Genomic DNA, 25,062 nt, shown 5'->3' with positions numbered 1-25,062 from the left:
ATCTAGATCTCAGCATCCACATCTCTGCCAGGGCTGATTCAGCCTTTCGGATGTGTACACCTTGACTTCAGAGAAACCGTTGCCTTTAGCAACACACCCAGGTGGAGACAAAGGTAATTTGGAGTGCTGATCACAAGCTCAGGTCCTTGCGCTACAGAACTACCGTGTGCTGTCTCGCCAAAACAGTCATGTTCTCTCCACACTTTTTTCGCCAATCTTGATGGTATTTTACTTGCAAAATTGATCCTGAGTTTAGTTGAAGTCATGCAGCACTCATATATTTTGGTCTATGACTGCTCAGCCCTATTAAGCAGATGAGAAGAAAATGGAAAAGAAACAGAAAAGGTCAAAAATCTCTTTGGATCATTCAGCCAATTGCTCCTCTATTAGCATGAGCAGTTCCAGCATTAGAGCACGATCACCTGTTCCGCGATGGCGTTCAACTATGCAGATAGGCTGCGCCCGAGACTCAAAAACGCTATTAGTATTTACCTGCCTAATGGGCCAAATGCTGCCTCATAAAGAGGGGAATTGACAAAAACCACTTAATAAAAAAAGATTTCCGCTAACACTTTCCATCTAATCATCGTGAAGCAGTTTACAAGCAGGAATGAAACTTTTCATTTGTGGATAATAATACCCCCATTCCACAGGTGGAAAAATAACCCAGCCATAGCAACGTGTTTTAGGTGACAGCAGGAACCTTACCTAGTGCTTCGCGACAGGTCTCCCAAGGTGACTGAACTGCGCACGTCCCCGGTGCAGGACCGCGCGCTGTGCGACCGGGGCTCACACCCCACTGTCCGGCTGGCGCTGCCAGGGCACAGGGACCCCAGTCCCACTGACATCACGAAAACTTTGCCTCGCCCAAGGGTTACCTGGATGCTCCATCACTACCTGGTGCACAGCCAGGTGCTGCACACCGTGCCTCTGCTTTTCCACGGCGTTTTGTCTTGTGCTCCAGCCAGCTGATGTTCCCAAAGCCTTTACCTGGGGCAGGCGGGTCACCAGCACTGCCACTCGCATTTTCAGTTCCACAGGTGATTTTTACGTTCCTGTGTCATGCCTCCCTCACCAATCTTGTGCAAACTCTTTACGTTTGTTCAGTTGCCTCTCCTATTTTTGTTTTCCTCAAAGAGCAGGTGGCGGTGATGCCCGATTTGTGAGTGCAGTTAACACTGAGGAAACCTGGCCTGGGAAACACCCGCTGGAGGTGCAGGGGAAGGCTGCCAATGCTGCGAGATAACATCGGCTCGCTCCAGTTCACAGGTCAGGAAACAGCAGAAAATGAAGGAAATCTGTTATTTTTTATTGTCCTTCATTTAAAAGCCAGCTCACCCCGGGGCAGGCCCCGCGGCCGCCATGTCGCCGCTGCCCTCCCCAACATGGCGGCCCCGGGCGCCCCGCTCAGCGCCCCCCGGGCCGCGTTCCCGCCCGTCCCCGGGAGCCGCTCCCTCCGGAGCTGCCCGGCCGCACTCTCCGTGACCCGCCCCGCTCGGCCCGGCCCGGCCCGCCGTTCGGCCTCCGGCGCGGCTTCTCCCGCCCAGGCGCCGCCCCTGGCGGAGGCGGTGCCGACCCCTGGCCGGCCCGGGGCCAGCCGGCGGCTCCTGGCAACGAGCGCCCGGCGGCGGGAGCGATGGCGGCGGAGGAGGGGGACGTGTTTGTGAGAGCCCGGGGCAGGACTCTGACCGCCTTCCGAGAAGGTACGGGCCGCGGGGCAGGGCCGGGCGGAACCCCGGCGCAGGGCTGCGCACCCCGGCGGGCTCCGTGCGCCGCCGCGCAGCGGGAGCGGGCCCGGGGGCGGCGCTGAGCGCCGGGGAGGGGGAGACGGATGGACCGGGAAAGGGTCCTGGGCCGGCCCCGGCATCCCAGCTCGGGAGCGGGCGGGCTCGGCGGAGCGCGGAGCTGAGGCGCCCCGGAGCCTCCGGGTTTGTCCCCGCGTTCGCGGCTGCAGAGCCGGGAGGCGCCGGTCCCGCGTCCTGCCGGCCGCCCGGGGGGGTCCGGGTCCGGGTCCGCGGAGAGCGGCCGGGCGGTGTCCGACTCCGCTTTCGTTTCAAACGCCTCTCAGGGCCGCTGGACCGCGTCTCCGCAGCTTCTGAAGCTGTTGGCGCCAGCACCGCGCTGTGCCCGCGGAGCACCCGCCGGGTTACAGGCAGCTCGGTGTTCGTGTCCCTCAAACGAACGGCGCGGGCACCAGAGGTGCAGGCACGATCCCTTTGCTTCAGGGCGCTTCGGCCGCTCCCGGGGGAGCCCAGCCCCGAGTGAGTCCGGCCCGGGGGAGCCCAGCCCCGAGTGAGTCCGGCCCGGGGGAGCCCAGCCCCGAGTCCGGCCCGGGCGGCTCGGCCGCTGCCCTGGGCTGCGGGGCCGCAGCACTCGCTGCACGGGCCCGCCGGGCTCGGCGCTCCCGGGCACAGGTGCCGAGGCCGCTGCCGAGCGGGGCTGGCGGGCGCCGGGCTCTGGTGCTCGCCCTGCGCTGGGCCCGCGAAGCCGTGGGACGAACATCTATCTACGTGTCTCAGCTGCTCGTAGAGTTCCCCCAAGGCTGAAGGGTCTGCAGTGTGCCTGGGTTTTTGAGGTCCAGAACTAGCTCTGTGTTAGGGAATGTTTTCCTCTTGCCACACACAGAAGGTATTTTATTTCCTTTTTCTTGTTTATAAATTACAAATTGTATTGGTTTGGTGAGGTGGACAAGGCTATTCAATCCCAACCATTATGTGGTGTGTTCTTGGGTTTCATTGGAAATATTTGGCTTTGCTTGTTGCCAAATAAAGAAACATCACCAAGTCTGAGCATGTGAAATAGACGTATACAGTCATTCTGGCAACCTATTAATTGCAGATGGTGTGGTTGGCTTGGAACAGAATGCCTAGCATTTGCTGAGGGGACAGATGGCAGACAAGCCATCTAGTTATATCAACTGTATAGTGAAATTTTAACAAAAGGGGTGCTCAGAAATTTTTACACTGCTATTGAACACAAGCTTTATTGAAGTACTTCTTGAAAATTGCCTTAAACGTGGAAGAAAAATTTCATTTAGGTATGTTTTTCCACATGTGTTTCTTTCTACTGAAGTGTCCTTGTTTGGTGTTCTTTGTTAAGTAAGACTTCTCTTACCAACTGTGTTTTTTTAATCTTGTTCAGGACTTTTTAGTCTATCCCAGTCCAGCTACCACCTTTGGGTACAATGTTTCTTTGTCAATAATTTACTCTAGCTCTTTCTTAAGAGGCTAAAGTTCAACATGACCTTTTAATAACTAAATGATTGGGAAAAAAAAAAATAAAACCAAGGGCTCATAAAACTGAGACAAAGTTTCTTGCAGTTGAAGATGAAAATCTGTGTTTTGATGTTTTCCTCCTCAGGTTTCGCTCCTGTTCAACACAGAGCTACCCAGAACCTTTACTACCACTGGTGTGGCTTGGCGCACTGTGTTCTTTTAAAATTTGAGAGTCACTACCGAGAGCTTAATTTCCTTTCTTCTTACCACCCTTTCTGCAAGACCCGTCTTCCACACCCTGCCCGTGTCAGTAATTTGTTCAGTCTGCTCTCACGGAATGTGGAGGCTGAACCTGTAACCTGCTGTCATCTACTTTTGGTACCCGACAGGTGTGATCAGAAGCTCAAGGTGAGGGCTCTAAATTATCCATGTAATCCACGGAGCGTGGTGGTGAGCGCTGCATAAATACCCTGCTTTATGGGCAAGAGACCTCTGTGTGCTTTGGCTTTACATTTTAATGTGTTCTCTGTCTTTTCTACCCATGTGAAATTATGCTTCAGATGGCTTCTACTAGTATTTCAAGGAAGAAACGGGGCCATAGGTTTCAGTAAATTCTGTCTTCTCCACTTCTTCTCCCAGGAAGTCATGGTGCATTTGGAGTGGGCTTTGTTTGTGGGCTTTTTATGGTTGTTGTTGTTGTTGTTTGCTTTTTGTTTTCTTTGTTGTCAGATTTTTGTTTCTTTGTTAAAATGATCATTGTTTGTTTTGTGGGAGCTGTTTGGTTGGTTGGGTTGGGTGTTTTATCCCGAGCATGCCGGTCGCATGCTGTGTAAAGAATTTCTGTGAAAGGTGGTAGAGCACTTTTTCCAAGTAACTAAACAAGCAGTAGTACCATCAACTTAACCGGCTGAGAAGTGTCTCTGTTTTGAACCCCTCTCGTGCTTGTTCCAGCTGATGTTTCCAAAACCTTTACCTGGGGCAGGCGGGTAACCAGCACTGCCACTCGCATTTTCAGTTCCACAGGTGATTTTTGTGTTTCTGTGTCATGCCTCCCTCACCAATCTTTTGCAAACTCTTTACATTTGTTCAGTTGCCTCTCCTATTGTTTTATTTTGCTCTGTTCTCTGTTCCTTTCCCATCTCTGCTTTTTTGCCATCACTGGATGGTGAGGTGTCTTAGTTCTAGCAAGTGCTATGAGGCAGTTGTTGATACGAAGTTGGGTGCGTGTTTCCCATGTGCGCTCTCCTGCACTTTTCTGCCTTGACGTTCATCTGCTTTCCTGCGTAGTGAAGTCTCTCCGCAGCTCTTCGCAACCAGGCCTTGTTTTCATACTGCCAAATGGCTTCGCTTTAGCAAATTTCACTTCCTTGCCATTCAGTCACTGTTACAGATTTTTTTAGGATTTGTTAGACAATATAGGTCTCAGTACAGACTCAGGTGGCATCTGTGTGTCTTATCAGTTGTTTGGGTTTTTTTCTTACCAGTTTTTAATGCATACAAGGACTTTTTTTTTTTTTTCACATTTCAAGATGGCTTGACTGCCGTAAGAGTCTTTGCTGTGTAACTGTCAGGTACCTCTTGGAGACGATATCAAGTGGATTCCCCTTGTCTGTGTAAAAGCTGCCGATTACTCTTTCTAAAGAATCAGTAAGTGCGGTAGATTTAGTCTTCGTTACCGTTCCCATTCACGTGCCTGTGCAGATGCCAGTTTTTATCAGGTTGCTCAGGAAACCCTTTGAACGCAGGTGTGATCCGGCCGTCCTCCCGCCTCTGCTGCAGAGGGGTTTGAGCACGAGGGAACCCCCAGGGCTGGTCTGCACTCTGCAGTTGTGCGGATGACACCCCATCAGAGCGGTTTGTTACTGCTCCTGGCAGTTCTGTGAATCATCTACTGGTGTTTTGATTTGAGACGGATCTGATGCACTGTTTGTAAAGAAGAATCCTGGCGTTCTGAAGAACTCTGGAACTTCACAAGTTCCTTCACAATAAACGTGGGTACAAAAATCTCCATTGTTTTTCTGCTCTGCCTTTGTCTTTGGGGGCATCGTGCATGTGCGGAACATGTCGGCCTACCTGCTCCTAATGCCTCTAAAAAGGGCTTCATTAGTTTTCAGATCTATGCTATTTCCAATTTCACTATTTTTTAGCTTTGCTTCTTGGACTTTCGTATCTAACCTTACATTGTATAAAATCTTCCCTGCTTACTGTATTTGGATGCGTTAATTTTTTGAAGGGTGCTGTCCTGCTCTTACTGGTGTCCATCTGGGTGCTGTTTGTGTTGTTTAGTCAGTCTGGATTCTTTTTGGTCTTTCTGAAGTAAATGTTGTGCATATGGTGAACAGCTTCCGTGTTGCTGTCGAGGAATTTTGCACTTTTAAAAAGCATAGTAATTACATAGAATTCACCTTCCTTTGAAATTTAATACAGCCGCAGTTGATTTCTTTTTTTCTCTTGCTTTCACATGAGTGTTAGTTCTTGGCACATTGCGATTACTGTTCTAGAGCTCTTCAACAGTAATATTTTTGGGCGCTGATCAGAACTGCTTCCCAGCTAGCATATTCCGTTCCCAATACTGTCTCCAGCTCTCATATGAATTAGGCAAGTTTTTACGTGGGTTTTGAGCAACTTTCTGTGACTTCACCTTGTCATTATGCAAACCACCCCCCTTCACACCCACAGGCTGGGGCCGGGAAGTTTCTGTGATGACTTTATGTGTTAAATTGGCAGTGGGCATAAAGGCATGACTAGAGTTGAGCATTCTGTAGCCCTCAGTACAGGTAAACTGGATCTGAGGGGGCTTTTCCTACCTTGATAGTTGTCTAAGAAGTTTAAAAGTATATATTTTAAAAATAGTAGCACTGCCTAATTTATTTGAGAAACTGTTTTCTGTCAGTTAGTGTTTCTACTGACCTTAACTCTGTAGCTTAGGCTCACTGTTCATAGTTTCTACCATAATTACTATTTTGAGGTGTTTTATTTGCGCTCTGAAAAATGTATTTTGATACCTGTTTTGAAAGGTTTTTTCCTGATGTATAAAATCGCGCCTTCCATAACAGGTTGCCTTGGCCATTTCGCAGAACCCTCGGTAGCCGCATCTTTGGGACTCTGTCAGGTACACATGGAAAATACAGCTGAAAGGAATGCATACTTCGTTAGATTGACATTTTCTGTATTTGGAGATACAGACAATACTGATGGTGTTTTCAAAGCCGCAATTACTGCTAATGTTTTAATATTAAACAAGGAATTATTAAGGGCTTGGTGCAAGCCCTCTGTTGTTTTTCAAGCTATTCCAGGACTGAGCGGAATGAAAATGAATTCCTTTAAAGATAAACTGCAAAACAATTGCAAGAAAAAGAGGTTTTGCCTTTTATATTGTCTGTGATGTAGAAATATGGCCTTTGTCTGTCCTGCCTGTAGCTTCTGTAGAAAACCAGTGTTGTGCTTCTTCTCTAGTTTTACCTGGAAAGAGTCCCAGACACACGTTGTAGGCGGTGACAGCTCAGGGCAGGAACCGTGTACCTGTTTCTGCTATTCTGTGATCTTTCAGAGAAGTGAAGTGAATCCCCCTGGCAAACCCAACATGACGACGAGGGTGGGGGTTGTATTTACAATTGCCTGTGTTATGCTGAGCAAGCACTCGGAGTTTCCACGTCCATTCTCCCCTGATACGAGATGGTCTATAGAGAGTGCACAGGAGCAGCTTTTCATAACTCATTAGTTTCCATGAAATGCCACAGAGTGCAGAGGAGGAAGAAACCAATGTACTGCTGGAACCCAGCAATGCAGAGAGGTTGTCCCAGCCCGGCCTGCCGCAGCCAGATGAGCAAGCTCAGGTCCCACCCAGGTCCCTGAAGTGTCTGTCTGTGTGTGATCACAATACACGGCTGAGGTTTTCTCTTGTGAATTGCTGCTGACCACTTTGGCCCTTTGCAGCATTAATCCTTAGACTAAATTAGAAGCTGGCACCATTTTTCAGCCTATGCTGCTAAAAATACGTCACATTGATCCTCTCTCTGTACATTGGCATGCATGGGAGCAGAAAAAGAGTAGGAAGCTATTGAAACTGAGCATAACAACTCGTTCTGACGTTGCACTGCTTCCCTGGCCATCAGCTGTGCGGCTCTTGAGGACGCCTGGGAGCAAAATGGATTTGGGATAGGAGTTTTGTGTGGCTCAGTGTGTAGGAGCAGCTCCGCAGACGTTATTTGTCCTCCAGGAAGGGAAGCTGTACGTACATCAGTTCCATGAGAAATCTGCCGACTTTGATCTGGCATTTGCGTTTTCTTCTTGCTGTGGCAAAGTCAGAAAGTTGCAAACAGCCCCTGTGCTGACAGGGACGAAGAGCCAATTTGCAGGCATTCTCAGCTCTGCTCAATGTTGCAATGCAAGAGAGAAGGCAGAAAAAATGGTTTATTAATTGGATCCTCATCTTCTATGGCTTTACCTAGCATGCATTTTGAGTAATACAGCTAGGTAGCTCATCAAAAGGCTTGCGAGTTGAAACTCTTAGCAAGAAGGATGCTTTTGATATCATTCCCATAAAAGTCATTGCTTGCTACATTTGAAGGGAAGATGGCAACTGTACATGCTATTTAATTGAAACCTCATGGAGTAACATCTAGGACCTGGGTCCTGATCACTGCAAAACCAGCTGTTCCTCCCACCCCCGTGTGCCCAGCGCGGTTTGCTGTTCCACCTCAGCCAGGTTTGATGCCAACTCCAAAAAAATCATGCAAACAACTTCGTGTGTGCTCAAGCAGATGAGGTTGGTTTGCACGACCTCCAGCTGTTCTGCTCGGGGGTGCTCACAACTAGCTGGCGAGGGAGAGAGCTGGGCTACGAGGGCTTTGTTAATAATTATCTGAACACAGTCCATTTATAAATCATTTGATTGTTGGGCAAAAGACTTTTGGATCCATCTGTGACGCTTTTACATTCTGTTTCTCATGGTGACCCTCTAACCCTGTTGGTCTGCTGAGGAGCACTGGGGCAGCCCTGCAGCAAAATTGCCCCAGTTGCACTAGTCGCAACAATCTAATCTTTGGCGGAACTGATGTTGTGCCATGCATGGCTAAGGAGAGCTGGCCTGAACCCTGCACCAAGAGCTTTTCCTGATGAGCTGAATTTGGAACAGGCTTAAGAGCTGGTGCAGGGGCAAGTTTCCACCAGCGGTGTTGTACCGATACAGCTCTCTTCATGACATACTGCTTTTTTAATGGTATTTTATAGTAATTGAAACACGTTCCTGACTAACAAAAATTTAAGTTGTAAGTTTAAACTAATTATCCATATGTTATTTTGTTTCCACATATTCTTTTGGTTTGGGGGGGACAAAATCAGTAAGTACTGAACTAAATCAGTAAGTACCCCTTGATAAGTAATAAGCTAACACAATTTGGTGTGTTTAAACTAGGTTTATTTGGTTTTAAATAGGTTTTCTGGTTGGAGGAATCAAATAACAAGGCAAAAGTAGAAAATGGATACTTGACCTTGCTGTTATTTTTTGTAAGCGTTGGATGAATTGATGATAGCTGTTGACTGAGTTATTTGACTAAGACCAGTTAACTAATCTAAAATTTTAAGTAAACGTTGCTTACGCAGCCCTGATTCCTGGATCTTTTCTGTTGTCCCTGCTTTGCTTTCTTCATCTTATCTTTTTCTTTCCTACAGGAGAATATAGCATATACCTCTGCATCGCTTTCAGTTCCTTTCTCTTTTCACCTCCTGTCTCTTTCCTTTTCTCCCCACTCTTCTTCACCTCCACCCCTGCATCTTCTGCTTCTCCTTTCTCTGCCACGTCTCCATTCCGTCTGCGGACTCGACTTCTCTTCTCAAATGCATCTTTCAGTGTCTCTCTCTGCCTCCCGTGACCGTCACCCACTCAAACCAGAGCATCTGTGCAGTCTTGGGAACACCCAGGTACTTAGAACCTGAGGAGCCTACTGCATTGGCATCAATATAAGGCAGCAAAAAACAATAATCCATCTATATTTTCCCTGGTCCACCATGGTAAGAAGACACTGGCTTCTAATTAATCAGTACAAAAGAAGTAGATTTTGATCAACTTTATCACTACTGTCCACTGAGCTGCTGGGAAAGGGGCAGGAGTTAAAATCCCGCCATGCTGTTGAAGGATTTGAGCGTGTTTCCCATTTAAAGAGTTTGAGGATTGTGCCACTGCTCCAAAACAAGCTCCTGTTTCAGAGTTTTCCTTTCTTTCAGTTTTATTCTATATAGATCTTAAAGGATGTCTGATGCAAGTTTCCCTAACTATTTTCTTCTATATCTTTGCACTTCTACAAGCCGCCCGTGGATTTCTCTGCGCAAACAATGCCTTTGCAGCACAGAACCTGCTTTTTGTCAGAGTCGTATTTTGCCATGTAACACATAAAATAAAAACCTAAATTACTGTGTCATTCAGCTGCTTCCATAAGGCTTCTACTGCAAACTCATGGAGAGATGATCATTTCACTCCTCTGAATAAGTTACATAATTGGAAAAGTTAATTTCACTTCAGAATTAAAAGCTGATGCATGGATAAAAGTTTCTATCTATAGAATACATGATTATTATTTAGAACATGGCAATGTTGGTATGAATTGACAATGCTAACAGATTATAAATAATTTTGTTCAGAAATTAAACGTTGCTTCAACTAAACTGTAGAAGCCGCATTTGGAAATGCTGCAATGCCGCAGCAACAGGTGACGGTGAGGAGCAGCTCCTGCGGTTGCCCACATCCCCCCACATCTGTGGGGCAAGAGATGGATCCTGAGCTCTGGTTTCCGACCTCCCTTGAAAGAAACGCCCCCTGCTTCTCGCAACGGGGAAGCTCTGGTTCTAGATCACTTGAGACACACAAAAAGTGAACCCCCGCAGTGGACGTGCTGCTTGCTTATATTCTGTTGTTGGAGGGTTAGTTTTGTTGCAAATTGTGTTTTGGATCAGACTGACATAATATATCTGCATTATATTTTAATTTGAAAATATTTGCTATATATATATGTATTTTAGATTCAGCTATAGATTGATGTCAATGAGTTTTTAACAGTTTAAATGCTGTTTAATAAAATGTCAATAATTACAGAATCACAGAATGGACTGGGTTGGAAAAGACCTCAGAGCTCATCCAGTCCAACCCTTGGTCCAACTCCAGTCCATTCACTAGATCACGGCACTAAGTGCCATGGCCAATCTCAGTTTCAAAACCTCCAGGGCCGGTGAGTCCAGCACCTCCCTGGGCAGCCATTCCAATGCCTGACCACTCTCTGCACAGAATTGCTTTCTAATCTCCAGCCTCAATTTCCCCTGGCAGAGTTGAAGCCCATGGCCCCTTGTCCTATTGCTGATGCCTGGGAGAAGAGCCCAATCCCCACCTGGCTAGAATTGCCCTTCAGGTAGTTCTAGAGAGTGCTGAGCTCACCTCTGAGCCTCCTCTTCTCCAGACTAAACAAGCCCAGCTCCCTCAGCCTCTCCCCATAGGGCTTGTGCTCAAGTCCCTTCCCCAGTCTTGTTGCTCAATGTATTAACCCCAATACAGCTGTCCAAACTGAGCTGTTGGGGTTGCAGGTGAGTGCGTTCAGATGGCTGGAGAAAATGCAGTGTACTTGTGTTTGTACTTCAATTCCAACTTGACACATAAGGCTAGGAGACAGGATACCCTTTTTTGGTTTTAATTTGTAGGCAATTCTAGCTTTTTTTGCCCAGCATTGAGATTATTTTTTTCTCAATGTGTTTGCAGTCGCATGTATCACGCTGCTGTTGAGGTACTTTATTGTAGTATCAGAGAAACAAACATACAAGAAAAGGGTAGCTGTACAAACTCTGTGGTACGTTCTGTCTGCACTGACTCTGCCCGTGGACATTTGTTTCTGAGTTGTCACCTTTTTCTCACAGCTCTTGGGAGCTGTTGTGGTGGTTCTGAATTTGGATTTTCGCTGTTACTGCCAGTTCTGGTGTTGCTGGATTTTCTGTTTGGTCCTTTTGAGTGGCTTCGGTTCTAACTCCAAAGAACGTACTTCCTTCAACTTCTCTGTGAAAGTATAAGGACAAAAAGCGTTCAACTCCTTAATAATTTAAGGAGAAGTCTACTGGAACCATAAAATGTGAAATGCGTATGTTTTAACGTGTTAATTAAAGAAGCAATAATTGGAATCTTAAAAGAACCAACTAAAATCTAACATTATACACTTGTGCTCTGTTGTAGTCTTGTAATTTCCTGCACTATTTGCCAAATTCTTCGCACACTTTTCCTCTAGTCAGTCTGTAATTACCATGTGGTATAATTAGATTAATATACTTGCATTTATTGCAGCTATTTGTTAGAAGAAAATTTTGTACTTCTGCCTTTATATTTGTCCGACATGAATGGCTACAGAACTCTGCGTTTTGATTAAAGCGGCCTCAGCTCACACAGGTGAAGAGCAATCAGTGTCACGGTGTGTGGAAGCGTTCCTGCTCTCTATAAGTTTCCGTAGTGCTGAACTGTTTTGTTTTTTCTCTTGTTTTCTCCTTAGCGGACGAGCACCAATGGAAGGGGCCCTTCTACTTCATCCAGGGAGCAGACCCTCAGTTTGGGCTGATGAAAGCCTGGGCGGTTGGAGACACCAACAACGGAGATGACGAGTGGGGAGAGGAAATCAAATTAGCAGAGCAAGCGGTGCAGGCCGTTAACAAACTGAACCCTAAACCCAAGTTCTTTGTGCTGTGCGGAGACCTTGTCCATGGCATGCCAGGTACGACAATCAAAGTGTGGAATGGGAATAACAGCTCCATTTTCTTAATATTTCAGATTGGCAACAAGGCTAATTTAATTTCTTTGACTTCACAATATTCTTTTGTAGGATTTGATGTGCTACTGTTTTGGTGTTTGGTGTTTGTAGATGGTTCTTGAGACTACTCTGATTTTTTCACCCGAGTTCCCTGTATCATTCGTTGTAGGGATGTACTTTTGTAAGTTAGTTGCTTTTTTTCAGTGAGCCTGAGGAAATTTCCTTTGAAATGAAAGTCCTAAGGAGACATGGTAAAATTCTTTCCTCTAAACAAATTGCTTTGAGCACACAAATGGGGACTCCAGCCATTGGGGAAAACCAGCGCCAAGACAAGAATAAAAAACAGCTGTGTCTCTTTGACTGCCTAAAGTGGGTGAAGCTCAGAGTGTCCTCTGGCTTTCTAATGCTTAATAAATTTGACTGCTTTAATATTTAAATTATTAAAATGCTAAAAGTCACTAAATTCGAGTTTTAGCTGCGTGTCCCATTGCCGTGGGACTCCGAGACCAGTGTGTGTCTGCAAAGTCAGAGGAAGAACAACAGACCATCTGGAAAGGTGGGCTACAAAGTTTGACAGTTACAACTTCCAAACAGACCGGTAACGTTTTCTTCTTTAAGAAGACAAATACTCTTCTTGGAAGTGAAAGAAGACATGACAGTAGTTGACAGGTGGTCCGAAAGGCAGATGTGAGCGCACTGCGCTGTGCTTCGCAGCCGTGCCGCGGCACAGAGCTGTGGGCGCCGTGCCGGGCCGTGCGGCCATCCCGGCGGAGCTGAGTGCTGGTGCTGGGTGCGCTCTCTGCTCCGCGGCCCCTGCACCTGAGGTGACACTTCCCTGCTCGTGTTTGCACAGCGGGGCTCTGAGCATCTTAGAGACCTGTCATTGATTCCTTCAGCATCCCGCAAAGTGGATTTTGATACCGTAACTGTCAAATTAATGGTTCAAATTGATTGACATCATTTATAGGCTACAGACTTTCTTTTGACCAGAACACAATTTCAGTGATAGAGTGAAAAAGGTAAAGAAACAACAGCTTTAAGCTCAATAGAATCTACTGTGTAACACCTCAGTAGCTGGATCGTAATGTGAAGTCTGCCATTATGCAGTTGCTTTATTCATATATGTTCTTCCATTAACCTTAGAAGTACAGGTTTAATGCAGAATCATAAAATAATCTCTTCCTAAGAATCATCTGGCCTTCCTATAGCAGAGATTTTAATAAGTTTTCGTTCCACGTATGTTATGTTCAGTATCCCTTGTAAGAGGAAAACAATTCAGGACAAATAATAGGTGTCCTGCATCCTATGGAAATGGATCTTTCACTCACAAATCTAAGTGATCCAGGAAGCTAAGCTAATTTTATTTTACCTGGGAATTTCTCAAAGGCTCATAAAACAATGTAAAATTCTGAGTCCTATTGTCTATGAAGGCTTTAAACAATGTTATGCTAAGGCTCTTCTGTTGATACAGAGGAAGTGTGAACTACAGAGAGGCAGCATTCTTCTGACTTCTACTGGGCACCGAATGGCCAGGTACAATAAATACGTGTTCCCTGTGGCAGGTGTTATGTTGTTCTCTTTTCTAGTAATGGATCTCTGTAGTCATTATTGTTCTTTCACCAGTGTATGTCTCAGACTTGGGTAGTATTTTAAATACAAACCTGTCAGGGTTTTGCAAAACATTATCATATATTCATTTTGCTAACAAACACATAAAAGAAACTGACCAGGATTGCAGTGCTGAGCTCACTTACCTTGTCTGATATCCGTGCTGTGTGGTGCAAAATACTTGAAGCTGCCTCGTGCAATTTCCAAGAAATTGCCACCAAGAGCAGTTCATTACGCAGTGATCCTGAGGGCCTTTTCTAACCTAAATGATGGTAAGATCACCTCACTTGAGCCACCATATTTTAAATCTAATAATGTCTTCTTGATTGAAATGATGGTAATACTCTGTAAGCCTGTGTTACTGTGTAGTCCTAGAACATAGTTAAGGAAATGTACAGCTAAAAGGAATTTTAAAATATTCAACTGGAACAATTACTTATTTGATTACTGCCTTTGTATTTACACAAATGGCTTGCTGTGCTGTGAGTGGGTAAACAAGTAAGTACAATTTAACAACGAAATTGTACACGTAAGTACCGTTTTGCAGTCAGCCATTTGTCTTTCTGTCTATCCTGATGAGATAACAGTGAATCACTGTGATGCAGATACCTGGGGATTGACACTGACCGGTTGCCTAGAAGGACAGGGAGACAGAAAATACGGCGTACACCAGAAAGCTAAATCTCTGTATCTCAAAGAATTTGAAACAACACTCTAAACTGTCTGAATGTGTATTTGGGAAATGAAATAATAAGATTTTCAAATATTTTTTCCTACATTTTCCTCTTGCTTACTGAGCTTCTGGAATAGAAATTCCTTCAAAACACAAAAAGAGTTAAAGGAAACGTAAAGAAAAGATATTTTAAAGCAAGGCAACTCACATCCTCTTTTAAAAATGTCTTATCAGTAAGTTACTGACCATTTCTTTGGTTTGGCTTGTTAATAGCTGTTACTGTATGACACATGGCGAGACACGGGCATTAAGAAGCCAAGATGTTTGCTTTGTAAGAACTGATTTGTTGCATATTCTTTTACCAAAATGGGGATGTTTTTGTGCTGGAAGTTGTGACGTTTGCTGCCCAGTTCCATGCAGAGCCCAGGGACTGCGCTGGCCTCCCTCTCCCAGGGGACAACTTCTTACATCTCTCCCATGGGGATGTGTTTGAACTCCTGTGTATTTCTGCCCCGCTTGTGACTCAGGTACAAAGCAGGGGCTGTTGTATTTCACTGCCATACGGCCCGAGTCTCTCCGTTAATTCCAGTGCTAATACCATGCTTGAGATTTCATACTCATCTAATCCATTTAAACAGTTCTGACTTCAGGTGAGATAAAAAGCTGTCAGCAACTGCTTAAACTCTTGGAACTCTTTCTAAAATGTTTTTATTTCACAATTGTAAGAATAATATTGAAATTTGCCAGCACTTTCTTTAGTTGTTACAACAAAAATTGGAACTTGTAAGAAGCCTTTCAGCAATGCTACACTAATGAAATAGAGCGGACAGAGGATAAGAATTTTTATAGCAAGTAGCTTTTCAGATAACTTGAATGTATAAATGTCTGCAGGATTGAAGACTAGTAGTAATGTTTCTTTTCCTGGAGTAATTGAAGTATTTTCACTGTTCTAGTAAGGATGCTCCATAATGCACGTGTACAGTAAACGCTACTGCAGTCACCTCCTGCTTCTCCACGGAGGAGTCTCTACAAGAGTAATTGCTGTGGCAGTTCCCTTGTCACGTTAGTTCAATAAAACGAAATATTAAAAATTCATTTTTTCAGTAGGCAAAAATCAGGAATGGCGTGAGACAAGACATTGATTCATCTTTGTGAACTTGGCTGGTGCATGTATCTTATTTAATGTCTCAAAGTGCCTTTTAAATCATTTGTGTATATCAGCTCTATTAAAACTGAAAACAACAGCGTTAATCAAAGTGTAGCACGGCTGTGTTGCAGTGTGGTTCCTGAGGAAAGCTGCCATCAGCTACGGGTCAGCTGCATTTTACAGCCCTTTGGCCAATGTCTGTTCAGTTATTTGGATTATACTGCTTTGTAATCAATGCCTGTCAATGAAAAGGGGGAGGAAGAAAACTCCCAGATCTTCCTCTCTTTTCTTAAACATTTTATCCTGGGGTACTAAGTGTAAAGTTCATGCTGACTGTTTTAAAGCAAGTGCCGGAACCATTTAGCTGAAGCAGCGTTGAAACCTTTTGCAAAGGAACCCCAAGAAATGTCAGAACTTCAGCAGCTAGGAGCCATGAGCAGAATCCTGATCAGCTGGGAAGCAATCAGGCCCAGCACTTGGAATCCATTACACATGTCATTAGAGCAACGCAGTAATCAGCGCCAGTATCTTGGTATTTAGCTGCTGATTAAAAGTAGTTTGTACTCTGAATATTATTTTCAGAAGTTTTTCTTGATTACATAATCAAAAATAGGATATCTATTCCTGGTAACACTAATATTGTTGTGCATAATGAAGGATGTTAAGCAGTACCATATAGTGCGATGGTGTTACTGGAAGTAATCTATACAAACTAAATACTTACACCTAGATACCACATGGGGATGAAACACTTACTCCTGGAGACACCTGCATATGTTAACTTAGTGTATCATAACTCGGGATGGCAAAAGCAGCCCCGAGTACCTGCCACTCGTCACTGCCCGCTCAGCGCTGGGCCTGGGTTTTCTTAGGTCATTAGTTTATTGCTGGAGGGGTCAAAGCCTTTGCTGCCCATTGTGTCCCTTGCTTGTGTCAGCCCTTGGTGAACCTCGGTCTTCCCGGCACCAGCCCTGCATGCCCAGCTGGTTTTCCAGTATTATTCTTTTCAAGTCCATCTTTGCTTCCATCTCTTTTACATCCTTTTTCACTGGTACTCAGGCATGAATTCCCCATTAGCCAAGTCATTCTCCTCATACTCTACTGTTAAGGACCATTCTTGTATTAAGAGGTGCTTGTCTGTGAAGACACATCAACTCTCAAACTACTTTGCCTTCCAGAGCTGCCTCCCCAAGTTCCCTGCATCCCTCCCCTGCTGGGGCGCTGAGCTCCGCGGCCCAGGGGAGCAGCAGGACCGCGGGCTCGCTGCGGGGTTGCTGTCCGCAGCTGTCCGCGACCTGGGTTGAGCCACAAGAGCCAGGGTCTGTGATCTGGAGACTTTTCAAGTGCTTTAGAGAAGACTTAATCGAGTTCTTTGCCCCTTTTGGGTGGTCTGTAGCAAAACCCCGCTCCCAGTGATCAACCTTCCCTCTGATCCCAACCCGGGAGCTCAACAAACCCGATGTCTGTTCCACAGAATAGCTGCTTCCACACATCGAGGGCACACTCCCGCCTGCCTTCGGGCCTGTCCTTCCCGTTTCACTTTGGCATGAAGCGTTGTGGTTCCTTCTTCATCCCGAACCTCGAGCGCGGGGCCGTGTCCAGCAAAGAGCTGCTGCGTTTGCCCACCTTTCGCTGCACCAGCGGAGGATCCGGCAGTTTGCAGCCAAGGTCACCCCGCTGCAGAGACACGGGCTTGGGAAGCTGAGGATCCAGCAGCTATTTTTAAGCGGCTGAATTCCTTTGGAGGAAATTGTTTAAACTGCATTTTTGTGATGATACTGTTGCTGTCAGTAGCGTGATAGACATCGGTTCTAGCCAGCAAAGTCCTTTATGTGATGTAGCTTTAGACCAGGTGTTTAATTATTTTCCATTAATTGCTCTGCTTACATGGGTGAAAGAACAAGACAGCAAGTCTGCAAACTTTACTCAGCTCTGACTGTAATAAAATGTAGCTGTTTAGAGACTAAATGAAACGAGACTTGGCTAATAACGTGTATAATCGAAAAAACTGATAGAACTTGATTAAGCTTGATCTGTTAGCAGTGTAATAATGGATCAGTGAGCAAGTAATGTTTATGCGTGTAGTTTTAGGTTCATTTGTGTGTGTATGTTAATTAGAAGAAATCAGAATCACTAGAACTGAGTATTACGGCACTTGAAGTACCCTATGAACACTTATACTAATTCCTTTAGTTAGATGCAAGCATAATCTCTAATACACACATTTCCTGCCCAGGTCATTCAGTGCCACGTAAGCTGACATCAGCCTTTTCCGTCAATTTTCCTCCTTTGTTTTATATTATTAAACTGCTTAATTAAAGGCTTTCAAGCTGTTGTAACCCATTTCTGAAACAAAGTTGGTTGTGATGAAGGACTGGTTCGCTCTGGCGGGCCAGCGTGCGCGTGGTGCTCTGCTCTGGAATCCCCTGTCTGGCGGAGCGGGGCGAGGAGGACGCCCCATCGCTTGCATCTGCTGTTTCAAAGGTCTTTTCTCTGAAGGATCCACCTTTTGGGTTGGTTTTTAATATCCATTTGGAAAGAACAAACCGATCCAGACAGCTGTGTAAGGGGTGGTGGGAGACAAAGTTGTTGTGTTTGAAATAAACTGAACTCCAACAGGAGAATTCTGTTGTCTGCTCTTCTACATGCCGACTGAATTAATTATGATGGTACTTCTTCTGTTTTAATTAATCTGCCTATACTTCAATTTCATTTGCTTCAGCAGCAGTTGTCCCTCTTGCTTTCTAGGTTGATCACAGTGGGATAAGCAGTTGTGCCTATTCATGCTTTCTTTTTTGTTCCAAGCTCTGGCGTTGTGGGGCTTTTTTGTTAGATTTTTATTCCTTTTATAGCAGATAAAATATTGTAAGTGGTCTTACTAATTTTGGACACTTTTAGTCTTTTTTTTTTAAAAGACTTCTCCTTCTTAGCTCCAATTCCACGTGCTGCGTTCCGCCGGCTCGATTTACCGCATTGGATACAACCAGTATGCACTGTTCTCACAGCGGCCTTTCCTCTGCCCAGAACACTGGGAACACTTGTGGGCTTTCCAGGATACTCGGTGTTATTTCAGGCGGTTGCAACACTATAGTAAAGGGATCTGTGAGGAAGGACAGTAGCTTTGTAGAATGTATGTGAATTTTGTATCCAGGCTAAAGACAAAGTCTCATTGACTACTTGTATTCTATTATTTAAAATGTTTCCTTAGCATTGGACAAGCTTGCCATATATATTTAATGGTTGTCTGCCTGGTAGAGTGAGCATTGATCTTGTTTTCATATAAATATGTATCAGAGAATCCCAGAATGTCAGGGGTTGAAGGGCCCTGGAAAGCTCATCCAGTGCAATCCCCCCATGGAGCAGGAACACCCAGATGAGGTTACACAGGAAGGTGTCCAGGCGGGTTGGAATGTCTGCACAGAAGGAGACTCCACAACCCCCTGGGCAGCCTGGGCCAGGCTCTGACACCCTCACCCCAAACAAGTTTCTTCTCCTCTTTCAGTGGAACCTCCTGTGTTCCAGTTTGCCCCCATTGCCCCTTGTCCTGTCACTGGTTGTCACCAGCAGAGCCTGGCTCCATCCTCCTGACACTGCCCCTTTCCATATTGATCCCCAGGAATGAGTCCCCCCTCAGTGTCCTCTTGTCCAGCTCCAGAGCCCCAGCTCCCTCAGCCTTTCCTCACACGGGAGATGCTCCACTCCCTTCAGCATCTTGGTGGCTGCGCTGGACTCTCTGCAGCAGTTCCCTGTCCTGCTGGAACTGAGGGGCCACCACTGGACACAATATTCCAGGTGTGGTCTCCCCAGGGCAGAGCAGAGGGGCAGGAGAACCTCTCTGACCTACTGACCACCCCCTTCTAACCCAGCCCAGGTCCCATTGGCTTCCTGGCCACAAGGGCCCAGTGCTGGCTCATGGTCACTCTGCTGTGTTTGGAAATGGGTGCAGGGATGTTACGAACTAGGCCAGTGTCAAAAATGTAACAAATCATTCAATTAAGGGATCAGATATTTTTGGTTATTCTCCAAAGAAAACCATAAACAGGAGAAGGTTGCTGAGCCATTACTTAGAGCACCTTCTCGTAGTGAAACTGAAAACAATGTCATAACTGTAAACTTTTTACTATATTTTTCTGTTTTCTCAGATCAAATAATTGGTTAGTTTATATATTGTTTGTGATATCAGTGCCACAAAATATACATTTAACATCTATCAGATGTACATTTCTTTAAACTTCAATTTGAAGTGCCAACTTCATGTCAAGCGTGCATTGAAGTCACCTGATCAGGACTCTGGTGTTCACCATTTTTAGCACTGGAGTGTCTGCATTTCAGGTCCCATTGAAACAAGGCCAGTCGGGGAGGATGTTCCCCTTTATTTAGAATAGGCATCTACCTCACTCCCTATACCTTCTCATTTTAATTAATATGTAAAACTTGTAATCTTCACATGCTGTTCAGATAATATTAATGATCTAATTCTGTCCCATTCAGGCAAACTTTCCTTCCCATGAGTAAGACACGGGAGTCAGGTCCATGGTACCCAAAGATTACATACACTCATGACATGCACGTTGTCCCATGAAGCTTTTGGAATGAATTGAGGATTTTAAAAACGAAACACTGATCCCAGTGACCTGTGTTCCGAATAGTACTGATCAATGACCTGATCAGAACAGAACTGGTTCAGCAGAAGGGACACAGTGCCTATGGTATTTATTGCCTTACTCGATCAATATCTGAACAATCCATTAAAGTCTGGTAGACAAATTGTACAGTGTCTATTTGTCTACAGGCGATGTTACTTCTCACCTTAATTTTGTGCAACTTTTTGGATAGTTAGTTTTTGTTTAACCCACCAATGCCAACCAAAGCTTCTATGGGAGGGTAACAAGATGGAGTTGGTCAGAGTATCGGTACCTTGAAGCACGATAAAATGTACACACTTTTATAAATGTCTCTCTTTGTAAATGGAACAAGTTAAAACATGGTGGTTTCAATCAGCTTTACAGAGCTGCAGTCATATTTGACAAGATCTTCCCGCTCCTTGGTGTGCCTGCAGTGTCTCTTGCTCTTTGGGCTGCAGTTGGACACAGATCTTCCAGGATTGTGTCTGTTACATGTTTTCATTTCTTACTGTGCTGTCTAATGTATGTTCCAGGCCGTGAGCACAACAGAAAGTGCCAGAACTTCCAGACAGAAAACAGAGGCACCTGTGGAGCTGGATGGTTGGGCTGCAGCCGAAGGAGCTTTTTGAACATCTCCATTGCAGCTGAGGCAGCTACATATCTTTTTTTTCCATATCTGTCTGTAAAATGTGCTAAAAACAATAGCAGTGTAGCAACAACTGCTGTTTAATCCAACAGACTTCCATTTGCCGAGGCAACGTAAAAGACACATAGTTTTATATTTGTAATATAGCTTTAGGGACTCAACAGGAGGGAACAAATGTCTGCTGATCTTGATGGAGAAAGCGAATTGTGATGTGCACTGATCCTCTGCAGAGAGATGGATCCTGTACGTTCAGTTTTCCACAGCCTGTTCCGTAGGTGCGTTACAGCCACTTACGGGTGTGAATCGGCTCGTGTCAGTTTAAACCCACGGCAAACCCCTGATCCTTCGGGAATGCCAGATCATTCTTTCCTGTTGCTCAAGACCTCCCATGTTTTTCAAGAGGATGTTAATTATCCTGGGAGTGCCAGCGCTGGCACCGCTGCCCGCGGCTCTGGTGGCGCTGGTGCCGGGGTGACTGTGCCGGTGTGGTCCCAGCGCTGTTGGCAGCCGCTTACTGGAGCTCACTGGGTGAACTGGAGCTTGGGGCTGGGGTTGCGTGGTTACTGTGATCGGCTGCAACAGGAAAGGCTGTGACAACAGAGAGACAAGCTGAAAACAGAGGTCTCCAAACTATGACCAGCTCATTGATGGTCTGTTACTGGTTACTGAGGCAGCGCGGCTTCGAGAGCTAGAGAAAGTCTGTTTTAGGCATAACGGGAAAAAGCAGCCGAGCAGCAGGACAGGGCACCTCTGTGGCAAGGAAAAGTCGTGCCCGGGAGCACCATCTGTGTGCGGGGTGGAAAGAGACGGGCTGCCCAAAAAGTCTGGTATCCTGTGAAAAGACCAAGAATTTGGGAGCAAATTGTCACCATCACAGAATCACTGTGAGACTGCTGAAGGTGCTTCAGCATCCCTCCATGCTCACCCTCCCTTTTCTGCTCTCTCTGCTGCCAGTGTCCCAGGCCCTGCCCAGCGGGGGCGCGGGGGTCCCTGGGGGTCCCCGGGGGTCCTGCTGTGGCCGGACCTGCTCCCCAGCAGCAGCTCTGCAGGCTGCGCTGCTCGCTGTGTGCGCATCCCTCACAAATGCTGCACGTTTCGCTAACCCTCTGACTCCCCCATAAAGCCTCAGTAAAGCATATCAGCTCCATTTGACTAATTACAGTTTTGGGCAACACCATGCGCTTTATGTGAAAAGCAAAACTGCTGGCTGCGTCTCCTCAGAGTTATGTACCCTATCTGCATGGCAGACAGGGTTTTGTCATATAACAATACAGGTGATGATATGCACCAAGATTTTTAAAAGCAGGTGCCAAGTATTGGCATTCTGAGTTCATATTGAGGCAGCAATTAAGGGACATGATTTTCAAATCAGCACCTCTCTGTTTGACTTCTGCTTGATGATCAGGATACACGATGCGCTGGGCATGCTGGCTTTTATACAACCAGTACCTCTGATAAGCTCTGACACCTATTTACGTTCAGAATAGATGGTTTCAGAGCTGAGGACCATGAGGGCTGATGGTTCTGGTGTCCAGGCAGTGCTGTGGCTTCATTTCTGTTCATGATCACTGCAACATCTGAGGGCGGCGTCTCTCCTGAGAGAATTACTAACTGGGTTATCTTCAGCCTCCTTCCCATGCCCAAATTTGATGTGCAACTGCTGCAGTCCAGAATATTTCTGTCTCTTGTTTCTGTTAAATATTGAGTGCACTAATATGACTTCCTCTAAAAGTGTAATTTTTATAGATACTAAACCTTGAAGTGTAACCTGCAGCACATAATTAGAAACATCTGCCTTACAGGGTAACTGAGAAAACTCTTTAACTTGTTTAGTGTTCTAAATGAAGGGAAAAGCACATGCCATAGCAAATGTTCCTAGTCAAAGCATTATTAAAACTTGTCGTGAATTCTCTTACTTAAAAAAGTCTTGGGCCTGCCCAGGAAGGGTCAGTGAGCAGCTGGTTTCAGGAGGAGCTGAAGCTGGAGCCTCCCAGGGCATCCTACCTGTCAGCTGCTTTTGGAGCCACTAAAAAAGACCATTGAGATCATATTGAGTTTCACAACTCATTATCTTATCTTTGATAAAGTCCAGAGTCATTGGCATGTTTATGTTCTTCCTGCTTAGGAAGTATTTCATGGCTGTTCAGTGTAGCACCTTGTAAATCTGCAGCTGTTTTGCAGCGGCTGAGGCGCTGTGAGGGCAGAGCGCTGCGCCTGGCTGCAGCGCAGCACGGCCCAGCGAGCGCTGCACACCTCAGCAGCAGAGCTGGGGGCAGATTTGGTGGGTTTGCACATGGGATGGGCTATGAATGTAATGCTGAAATCTGCATGCAAATGCACACGCTGCCGTTTATACATTTGTGAAGTGAATAAATTACAGATAAATGTCAGGTCCTATACAAGTTGTTAATGTTATATACAGTGAATTAGTAAGATGCTCTACAAAGGAAAAAATGCCTGAGAATTCTTAATATCTTTCTCAATAAGTGATTTTACCATGGTAAATCTGGCTGTGAGTTGCTTTTATTATTGCTTTTAAACTACCATTAAATAACTCATTTTGCTAAAACAAAGGAACTTTAATTTAAAAAAAAACTAGCCAGACAAAATGAAGCTGCTCTCCTAGTCTTAGAGGTAGTGTGTGTATATAGAGGTAGCATGTGTATATGGAGGTAGTGTGTGTATATAGAGGTAGTGTGTGTATATAGAGGTAGTGTGTGTATATAGAGGTAGTGTGTGTATATGGAGGTAGTGTGTGTATATAGAGGTGGTGTGTGTATATGGAGGTAGTGTGTGTATATAGAGGTAGTGTGTGTATATGGAGGTAGTGTGTGTATAAGGAGATACTTCATAAAGTTTTAGTTTTAACTAAAAATAAAATAGTTCTTAAAATAAAAAAAATCCCTTTCACACCTAGAAGGCAAGAGCATGAATGCTCGTGTTTGTCTGTTTAACAGGCAGGTTAAAAAATGGTGTCTTCAAAGGTGGTTCCAGCTTAAAAAATGACAGTAAGGACGTCACCTTTACTATATTTGCTCTTTTTTGCCGCTTGCGGTGGCTGCTCGGCTGACTAACCAAAGCGGGGCTGTGCAGAGTGAGCTCCATCCACACGGCTCCGCCGTGTCCCTCTGTCCCACGCAGCTCTGCCGTGTCCTGCTGTCACAGCTCCACCGTGTCCCTCTGTCCCACGCGGCTCCGCCGTGTCCCGCTGTCACAGCTCCACCGTGTCCCTCTGTCCCGTACAGCTCCTCCGTGTCCTGCTGTCACACCTCCGCCGTGTCCCTCTGTCCCACGCGGCTCCACCGTGTCCCTCTGTTCCGCACAGTTCCACCGCATCCCACTGTCACAGCTCCACCGTGTCCCTCTGTCCGGCACAGCTCCGCTGTGTCCCATTGTCACAGCTCCACCGTGTCCCTCTGTCCCACACAGCTCCGCCGTGTCCCACTGTCACAGCTCCACCGTGTCCCTCTGTCCCGCACAGCTCCACCATGTCTCTCTGTCCCACGCGGCTCCACCGTGTCCCACTGTCACACCTCCGCCATGTCCCTCTGTCCCACGCGGTTCCGCCGTGTCCCTCTGTCCCGCACAGCTCCGCCATGTCCCTCTGTCCCACGCGGCTCCACCGTGTCCCACTGTCACACCTCCGCCATGTCCCTCTGTCCCACGTGGTTCCGCCGTGTCCCTCTGTCCCGCACAGCTCCGCCATGTCCCGCTGTCCCACACGGCTCCAGCAGAACTGGCAGCTCAGTCCCAGCTCCTGCGCCTCGGTCAGGGGGTTTATAACACAGCACCAGGTGGAAAAGGCCCAGGTTGACTTTTCAAGTGCAAAGCAGCAGCGGTGGCTTGGAAATGTTTGTATGGAATCAGGTAAAAATGTTATTTGTTGAATGCAAGGTAATTTTTTAATATGTCACTGACTCATCAATGGGCTTTTTTTGGTACTGTCATCTCACATAACATGAGCAGTGTTTAAGTTTAACCTAATTTCCTGACAAGAAGGTAGCTTACTCTAAATACACTCACTGCAGCCATTCCTTCTGCTGTTGCAACTGATCAAAAGCTTTGAGGTGCTGGGTAGGATGGAGCCCAAAGGAAAAGGATTCTTAGCTGTTTTCTTCTCCAGACTCTTACGCTAATGTTAATATTGTCTAAGAATTTGGGTAAGTAGCACATTATTTCTAATAATACCTAGTTCAAGAAATGTCACTGTAAGGCATTACACCAGTCTGTCTTTTATTTATAACAATCGTCATTGCCTCTTGTCTTCTGAAGTCACAGTAATTCTCCTAATATTATAATAAATTACGGAAGGAATGGGCCCAATTTTTTTATAAATTCCATTTGCATTGGTGATGTTTTGATATTTTTCATTTT

The 25,062-nt window shown here is 45.8% G+C and overlaps 1 protein-coding gene across 1 annotated transcript in view; it reads left to right on the top strand.

Annotated features, from left to right (window-relative positions):
- Positions 1–1,636: 1,636 nt before the first annotated feature.
- Positions 1,637–25,062, top strand: part of CPPED1 (calcineurin like phosphoesterase domain containing 1) — a gene marked incomplete at both ends in the record, with an annotated part of 42,636 nt that continues 19,210 nt past the window's right edge. Inside the window, 2 exons of the mRNA XM_080354035.1 lie at positions 1,637–1,703; positions 11,735–11,953. Of these exons, the coding sequence (XP_080210161.1) occupies positions 1,637–1,703; positions 11,735–11,953 (286 nt within the window). The remainder of the gene's footprint in view (positions 1,704–11,734; positions 11,954–25,062) is intronic.

This window comes from Nesoenas mayeri (assembly GCF_963082525.1).
Source record: "Nesoenas mayeri genome assembly, chromosome: 15".
In the NCBI taxonomy this organism is placed as follows: domain Eukaryota; kingdom Metazoa; phylum Chordata; class Aves; order Columbiformes; family Columbidae; genus Nesoenas; species Nesoenas mayeri.
The sequence above is the reverse complement of the archived record's forward strand: the minus strand, read 5'-3'. Positions and strand labels throughout refer to the sequence as shown.